Genomic DNA, 9,081 nt, shown 5'->3' with positions numbered 1-9,081 from the left:
TCATTGCTGATGCCCATTGGGACCTTCTGATGTTTCAGGAAACACTTCGAGTACTGTGTGTGTAGGCGGAGGGATTCCTCCTCACTTCATCTCAAGAGGTGAAGGAGGAAGGGCAGGATAGGGCCTGGCTGGCAGAAAGCATGTCCCAAGTACATGGGCTGGGGCTTGTAGCATGCCTGTCCTTGCAGGAAGATGCATGTTCCACTGCCTCCCTCCAGCCTTCTACATGGAGAAGTTCACATTAGCACCAAGGAGGGGAGGATCAGGCTATTTACTGCTGTAAGAGATACGTAGTCAATGCTTCTGGGATTTTTTTGTAATCCCTGACTTCTTGTAGGGGAGGGGATTAAAGTGCTCCTGTGTCTAAGACCTATACAAATAATGTGCATTTTTATACTTTGCACTCCCTTCGCATTATGTACATTCTGGTACTAATACCAGTTGTTTGTAAAAAAAAGTTTGTAGATTGTCAGTAGTAAAAAAAAAAAAATCTGGACTGGCTGCTCCCCTGTCTCCACGTGCCAAGACACGGGCCTCTGCTGTGGTTCATGTGGTGCAGCCACTAGAGAGCCATAGAGGGCCACATCGGCTTATCTTCTGAGCGAATGTTGGATCCCATTTCCTTTCGGCTATGGACATGAATCCCAGGGACTTGTGTAAACCAAAGCCTCACCTCACTTTAAAAAACAGATTATGGAATGGTTAAATCCAAGTAGGATTCAAATCTATACACAGTGTAACGCATCCCTTAAACCATGGCCATGCCAGGTTTGTACCATGCCATGCCATGACCATGCCAAGTACCAACATTTGCTGGATGTCTAATCTCTCCCATAACTTATAGGGGTCTTTATTATTTTACTGTGTCTTCATAATTCATAATTCAACTCGCTCTCCTAACTGTCTTCATAAATTAGTCACAGTGTGGTCTTTTTAATGCGTATGGGAAAGCCTCACCAGGCCTTTGAACCTGCCTCCTAATTTTCTGGGACACAAGACAAATGCCAAAATACAAGGGGAGTCTTGAAAAACAGCCCTAACCACTGATCCATGCCAAGGCAAAAACAGCAGCCCATAGTTTCCCAGAATGCCTTGGGATGGGCATGGGTATGCTGCAGAGCAATGATGGATGAGCACAGAGAGTTAACACACCATCAGACATATACCTACAACTGCTGACATGGTGTTTTCTGTATTCAGGTCAGAGAGGAATGTCACAAGGCGGTTACACAAGCTTGGTCATGTCACTAGTGAGACTATAGTTGACGTCTATCTAGTACAACGGTCTGAAACTCAGCAGTTTCTTGACTCACTGCGGGTTTCTTTAAAGCTTTTTCTCCCTTTCAGACCGTGTAAGCCTGCAGTTCTGGGGTTGAGCAAGCCTAGCAACTCCAAGTCCTTTGGCGGGCCCTCACTTAAAATTAGACACATGCTTAAAAACCTTGATGAACTGCAGCCTCACAGAGCAACTCCACTGGCTCATCTCAAGTTTATGCATTAAAGCATAGGAACACAGAAAATAACATATGGTCCACCTAACATGTGGTACGTCTAATTCTGAATCAGCTTTCTGATGTTAGCCGATGAGAAATGCTTCATTAAAAGGCACAAAAACCGCTGTAGTTGTCGGCAACGGATAACATTATTTCCAGGGAATGATTTCCTCTAATTCCCTATAAAGAAAATGTGGATTCTATTATGTGCATAGCAGTTTATATCCATCCACAAATTCTTGTTTATATTCTAATATTTACAATTTTGGACATTTGAATTGACTATACTGGGTCTTTTTTGAATCTCACTAAAGCCTCGGTCTCACTGCCATTGCATAGCTATGAATCCCACACGCTATTTGTGCACTGTATGAAAAAGTTGTTTTTTTTCATAGCAGTTTTGAAGTTTCCATCTTTAAGTTTACTTCAGCATCCTCTCTTTGGCTTATGAGACAGAATAAAGAGAGGCTCCCAATCAACTTTCTGCATTCTAATTATACGTGAAGCTTGATGAGTTTTGCAAGATTTTCCCCTCAAATAAGAAATTGCTCAAAGTGGATGGATGGATGGATGGATGGATGGATCAGTCAAAGGATAAACACATATCTATATTTGCCCAAATGTTCACAAAATGTTCCCAATAACATTTTAACCTCAAATAATGACCTAATGGTCCCATCGCAGTGAAGGAAGCTGTGAAATCTAATATTCCTTATTATATAGGAGGGACAATTTATTACAGGAAATATTCTAAGAGTAGAATATAGGTGGGTCACCACAGTCAGTATCTTAATCTTGTCAAAAGAGTCATATTTTTTATGAATGCAAATAATTGTGATGGCAACTTTATGTCTCATCTTGAAAGCATCTGATGACATAGGCTGTAGCTTATAAAAGCTTATGCCTTTTTGAATGAGTTAAGTCCTGAAGGTGCTACCCTGCCCTGCCTTCTGTCTAGAAAATATTACGTTTGTAGAGTACCAAGCACACTGAGGATGCTCAGATTATAAATAATACTATCAGTTATCTTTAGAACCAGAAGAACTGCAAACTCATTTTTTTAATTAAAAAAATATACCAAGTCTATTTATTCGTCATTATATCACTTGACATTATTATTTTAACATATAGGTCATTTTCCCCCTGCCATAAGTGAAACCTTTGACTTCATTAGACTAGAGACCGCTTATATCAAGTAGACTGCTTGTATCAATGATTTTGCCCAAATAAATATAGAGATCTATATGTACAAAAAACCCCATAAAAGATGGACTAAGGCAATGTGCCATCAACAGCATACATTTTGGAAAAGAGGCACCTTATTTGACACAAACAGCTGAAGCATGTAGAAAGCCTTTCACAGACATTTGGTCCTTCTAAGAAAGGCCAAATGGACTGGAGTTATTGGCATTAGCATTTGGCCAGAGCATCTGACCTTAGATCTCTTGAGCACATTTTCATAAACTACTTCCTGTCCTTGTAATGGCAGGATGCTGGCAGGGCCCCTGTCCCTCTGCTTTACCTGTGGTAAGTTAAAGGGTGTTTTTGGTGTTTTGGCCATTATGCCTGGCATTTGTAGCAGAGGATTGTTGCCAAAGTTTTTAAGAATAAGTCAGGCAAACACTTGTCTAGGATGGTTTACTTAGACAAGTGCAGGGGGCCTGGACTAGACAACTTCATGAGGTCCCTTCCAGCCCTGCCATTCTATGAATCTATTATTCTATTTGAATAGACCCCTATTTTGAAAGCCATTATTATGAGATCATTAGTGGACAGTAGAAATCAGATCTTTGATTTTATATCTAATCCCATATGGGACTCCCCAGAAGCCCAAAGCCCATCAGCAGCAGGTAAGAACATGGGTGGACTCAGAGCAAGATCGCCCCCTACTGTAGGGAGCACAAAGAACACCTCGGCGTGCTCAGCACCACGCCTTACAACGCCCGATTTTAACCTTGGAGGTCTCCCATCTGAAAGAAGGTCTCCCACCTACACGTCCCATTGTGACATGTAGCAAGCTCACAGTCTGGGATGAATTCATTGCACACCATAGGAGCGATGAATAGCATTAATACAAAAATGAATATATTCATTTTAAAACAAGTGGAACAAATAAGGCTAGAACTCATTAGCCAACGTGTCTATTCATTATACATTAAGGGACTGAATCTCTCATTAATACAGAGAGTTTGGGCTATAATTGATGCATTGATCTGAATTCCTAATGTTGAGAGTTGGGTACCAGCAATACCTGTTTCCCATACTGATAGTGTCTTTCTGTAAGGATAAACAGCTACTTACCTGTGACCACTAGAGGGCACAGTCACACTCAAAATATCATTTTGGAAATAACCTGGGAACAAAACCTGGCCCATATTTCATGTAGATCTGTATCCAGATTCCATCCCAAATGTTCAGGGTGTCTGGATCCAGGAGTTGGTTTGGCCCTTTATAGAACCGGGGGCAAAATTCAAAATTACATCTTAGGTTCTGGTTTCCAACTCCAGAAGCTGGGAAGTGTATGGTAAAAACCCATAACTCCAGTAATTAAGAGGGACTTTCCTACTTCCTGGGCTGGATTGGATGTCCAAATAATATCCAAACAAGAAGGCCAAAGACAGTCGAGCATCAGTCAAGGTAGTCCTGCATTTAGGCCCTGATGCCCCACTTTAAGGTCATGTGTCATCTCACTGAAGATACTGTGTGACAGGAAGCACCTTTGTGAGGTCAGGGCCTCCTCTCATATAGGCCCAACCTCACTTCTGTGGAGTACAACATTGGTTGGATGAAACCCTTACAGCGAATGCCCTTCCTTGTTTAGTTCCCTGCAGAGAGCCCAGAGCTCTCAACCAGAGTTGGAATTGCAGTTCCCTTGGAGTAAGGCAGAGACAGAAAGGAGGGAAGCCAGATAAAATGGCTTTCCAAGGTGAGACCTTTGATATTTTATCCGTTTCTTCTATTTCTTGTCTTAAAAATTTCTTTAATGTGCAGAACATGGTGATTTGCTCTACAAGCTCTACCACAGGTCTTGGGCAAATGACTTAGTGGTGGATTTCCAAAGGCACTTAGCTGCCTAACAATGCCACTAAGTACCTAGTGGGACTTTTAAAAGCCCTGAACCAATGTTTATAACGATAGAGTCAGACACACAAGGCAAAGGTCCACCCAAACCTAAAAGGCCCATCGAGCCAGCATTGTTTGAAGTTCATTAGCCAAGGGAACACTGGGGAATGATGGGGTTAGCATCACATATGGTCCTTCACTCCCTAACCCCAATGACAAGGTGCCCATCTTAGAGCCTGGATGATTTAGGCAGGGATCAGCACAAGTCTAGATGAAGGCTCAAACTATGCCTCTCTGCTACAGCAATGAGCTAGAGGTGCTCTTCCACTGAATACGTCAGCAACTGGCTAATAAATAGTTCTGGAAATCTCACTAGTTACTGATTTGTCTCTTCATGTGGCTGACTACCTTTGAAAAGCTAGCCCTTAGTTTCTCTGTACCGCACGTAAAATGGAAATAATAGCTCACTTCTGCCACCTTTGGTCTATCTATAACCTTTGGTCTATCAAGTTTTGGGGGTGGACCCAGTGAGGCCCTGACCCAATGCCTTGGTGCTGTTCTCTGTAGGTGTTTTTGTAGATCCTAGGGCAGGGGTGGGCAAAATGCGGCCTGTGGGCTGGATGCGGCCTGCCAGGCCATTCTATCTGGCCCGCAGGGCCCCTAAAAATTTAGAAATTAATGTTTATCTGCCCCTGACTGCCTGTCATGTGGCCCTCGATGGCTTGCCAAAACTCAGCAAGCGGCCCTCCACCCAAAAAAATTGCCCGCCCCGTCCTAGGGCCTAGGCTCAGAAATAAGACGTCATTGTGTCTGAACACAGTGAGCCTAATTCTATTCCACCCATTAGGCGTGTAAGTGGACTTAAGTGCCTACGTGTTATGATATTCCATCCTGCGCAAGGCCCTGCAAAAAAAGTTAACCAAAAATGACTAGGTCCTCCTCCTTGCTGCTATTTATTATTTAATCTTCGGGCTTAGATGCTGGCATGCTCTTAAAACAGATGCATTCATGGTTTTCAGGTCTTGAAGGAATATAATTGCATAACCAATGCCTAAATCCACATGCACAATAAAATCTATTTAGAGCCTTTCCCTAGCATTGGAATTTTGCCTTCCATATATACCAATTCCTGTACCAGAAATTCAGTGCAAAGAGGCTCCCAACAAGCTCTCCAGAGTCTCTGCTATTCAGATAACCACAAATGCATCTTCCTTTAGGAAGTTGTTGCACACATCACTTCAATGATCATACCTGAAGTGTGTTAAATGTCTCTGGATATCAAGGTCTAATATTGGAGTTGGTCTGGAGGATCCAAGAGGCGATCTGTCTTGACTCAGCAGGTCCTGGAATTCTTTACATATTTGCCTAAAAGAAAAGGGAATCATTTAAAAAGGCTTGACAGCCTTCTCGTAACCATTACATTTTAAAACCTCTTTCACTCAAGCTCTAGACCAGACATATTTAACAAAGGGGAATGATAGAAGATAGTCTACCGCGGGAATATGACCAGAAACTGGTGCAGGATGTTGCCACTGGATCTTCACCCCAGTCTCTCTGAGGCCCTGTCTAAAGCAGGAAAATAGGTAATGTTTGAAACCAGGTTAGCTTCAATGCCATTAATGTGATTTTCCATCTAGTGTAAATGCAGGCTCATAAAGTGTCTGAGATGATGGAGCAATCAGTTGTAAAGGTGTAAACAGGGCCAATGCTACAAGCCGGGTTTGGTTTAAGGCCTGTTAAGTCAACACTTAACATAGCCTATGTCAATGAAGAATTTGGATGGATATTCTACTTGTGTGCAAGATGACAACCGCTGTGTAGACCGACTAATTGTTCATCTAAGGGCTAACCTGCTCTCTACTTATTTGACAGCACCGTGCCTCCATTTCCCCATCTCTCCAATGGAGACAGTAATAGTGTACATGCCTTGAAAAGTGCCACCATATTTTCTCACATAAAATATGCACCCCTCCACCCAGAAAAAATGCTGTTGGCAATTGGGGTATGTGTTATACCCAAGAAATTCTGGAAGAACAGGTTCTGCCATTTAGTGGTTGAAACTGAAAGTAAACTCTTCAGTGATCCACAGGCAGCAGAACAATGAGCAGGTTCAGCTCCCTAGCTGCCATTATTCAGATACATAGTACAAGGACTCATCTTATTTTCTTCATTCTGCCTTTAAAAAAAAAAGGCTTGTATTATATTCTGGCGTGTGTTGTATGCTAGAAAATATGGTGTATGAAAGCAGGGTGGTAGTATCACTGACCAGCCACTAAAGGGAGATGTACAAGTGTTAAAAAAAAATCTCATTCTAAGGCAATGATTGACTTCATGGGTCATCTACAATGTTTGCAGATGGGACCTTCAATGCCACAGCTACCTTAAGCTAAAGGGACAACTCCAGTAGCAGTTTGGATAGCAGTAGACTGCTATCCTCTCAGCTAGTGGTCTCACCTAGTCTAACTTGGGCAAATAGGTACTGGAAAGTGAACCCTTTTTTTTTTTTTTTTTTTAGGGTTGTAACTCCGAGAGACAGCCCTGGACATACAGTAACCCTCCAGAACTGGGAGCATTCAGCGTCACTTCCAGTTTTGGTTAGAGAATAACATTTTAGTGCATTGCTGTGGGTGGGCTAATGAGCTGCCTGGCCCGGGCACAATGCCACACCAACCAAGTGGGAAGGAACCAGAAGCAACCCCTTGGCCTGGAAACAGTATAGTTACAAGCTCACAGTAACCTGTCAGAACTGTACTGTGTCTTCTGATTCAAAAGGATGCTGCCTGACAACACGGGAATGTTACAGGGGTCAGACCATTTTTCCAAATTCAAGACAAAACTCTCATCGTGGGGACTCTTCAGGACACAAGGGCAGAGTCCTGAATTCCAGGACAGCCCTGGAAATCTCAAGATGTTCATTTGTTTTAGGGCAGGGAACCTGGAACTGTTAGATGACTTGTTCAAAGGATCGCATTGATGCCAACTCATAGCCAAGTCAGTTATCTATCCCTTTTCTTGGTAAAGTTATGCAGGCATTTATGTAAAGACAGCATATACTTTTAATGAATCTGCCTCATAGAGGGCAAACAAATCCTTTTCACACTAGCAATTAGTCAAACACAGTGGCTTACAAATGCTCTCCTGCATCCAGTAGGCCTGTCTGTGGTATTTTCCAGGCCCTTCTTCCAAATCCCATCTATTGGAAAGGCTCAGCTTAGATGTTGCATTTTAACTATGGAAAGTACCAGAATGGAACCAAGTGCTCAGCTAATCTCTCTTCCTTTCTGGCATGGTAAGAGTACATGAAGGAAAAGAAAGACACCCTCATGTTATAAATGAGAACTAAGAAAAAGCATCAGCTCACTTTGATGACTCTTTCCAAGGAGCTGAAAAAAAAATGACACTAGGGGTTCCCCAGGTACTTGCTCTGGGAGACTGCATCATCATATTACCATATTTTCCCATATATAACTATACCTTTTCCCCCTAAAGCTACCTGGTAAAAATGGGGGTGTACGTTATATGCCATACAAATGTATATCCACAAGTCTGGAAATTTGGGAGTGGGGAGTGGTGGCAACATTAATTGCCACAGCTCTGGGAACCAGGGCAATGAATACCGGCACAACTCCCCACAGCTAAACACCTGGATTCATGGGGGGCCCTCTGGCCAGATGGCATCGCCCTGTGCATTGACCTGATCTGTTGCTCATCATTCACAGGAAACCATTTTATTCAGTTAATTCAATCACTTTTGCCACATGTGGAAAAGTTGGGGATAGACTGTTGCTTCCTCAAATTTTCTCTTAGTTCAAGATGTGAATTCAGGTGATAAGCATTGTGTTCTTAGTAATTCTACTTGCCTTCATTGATACAAAAACAGGTAGGAAGGAAGGCAGCAAGGAAGACAGGAAAGACAGACGGACGGACGGACTCTCCAGGTAATGCATTCAAATGATGGCTGTGCGATGGAGTGGAGGATATAGAGATGATGGCCAAGCTTGCAGCTGTATACAGGGTGGTTGGCTGCTCTGAGGGACTCTACAGTGAGGTTGGCTGCTCTGAGGGTCTGACATTTTTAAAAAAAGGGAGCCTTTAAGGAGTGCAATCTGGTCATGTGCAAATAATTTAGGTTTCCACAAGGCCTTTGTGAAGCTCTGATGTTGTAATGGTTTTCATCAGTGTTTAGAGAGTTGAAAAAGCCCAGCAAGACTCTGATATGTTGATATCTTTTAAACTTGCTTTCATATCTACATCAGATACCATTACTATGTTAGGCTACTTCCTCCCCACTTTTAGATAGTTGTATGATTTTCAAGCTCTGTAGAGTCTGGTTTTCAAGCTCTGCAGTTATACTTCAACATGGTTCCCTCTTCAAGGAAATGGATGGCTTACAACTTTCACTAAGACCCTTCACCTGTAATGCAAATATAGTCACCTATGCCTTCCTGATTGTCGCTGGGTAGCACCTCACTGTGGTTATTAGGACAGGGGTGGCCTTTTGTTCTGTGTTTATGCTGGATGAAAC

The 9,081-nt window shown here is 42.6% G+C and overlaps 1 protein-coding gene across 1 annotated transcript in view; it reads right to left on the bottom strand.

The window, feature by feature from the left end:
* TFAP2D (transcription factor AP-2 delta) overlaps positions 1-9,081 on the bottom strand; it is a 53,972-nt gene that overhangs the window by 11,813 nt on the left and 33,078 nt on the right. The window contains exon 7 of the mRNA XM_019537155.1: positions 5,808-5,921. Coding sequence (XP_019392700.1) covers positions 5,808-5,921 — 114 coding nt within the window. The remainder of the gene's footprint in view (positions 1-5,807; positions 5,922-9,081) is intronic.

Source organism: Crocodylus porosus, unplaced genomic scaffold (assembly GCF_001723895.1).
Source record: "Crocodylus porosus isolate Cpor-Errol unplaced genomic scaffold, CroPor_comp1, whole genome shotgun sequence".
In the NCBI taxonomy this organism is placed as follows: domain Eukaryota; kingdom Metazoa; phylum Chordata; order Crocodylia; family Crocodylidae; genus Crocodylus; species Crocodylus porosus.
This window is presented reverse-complemented; position numbering and strand designations above follow the sequence as displayed.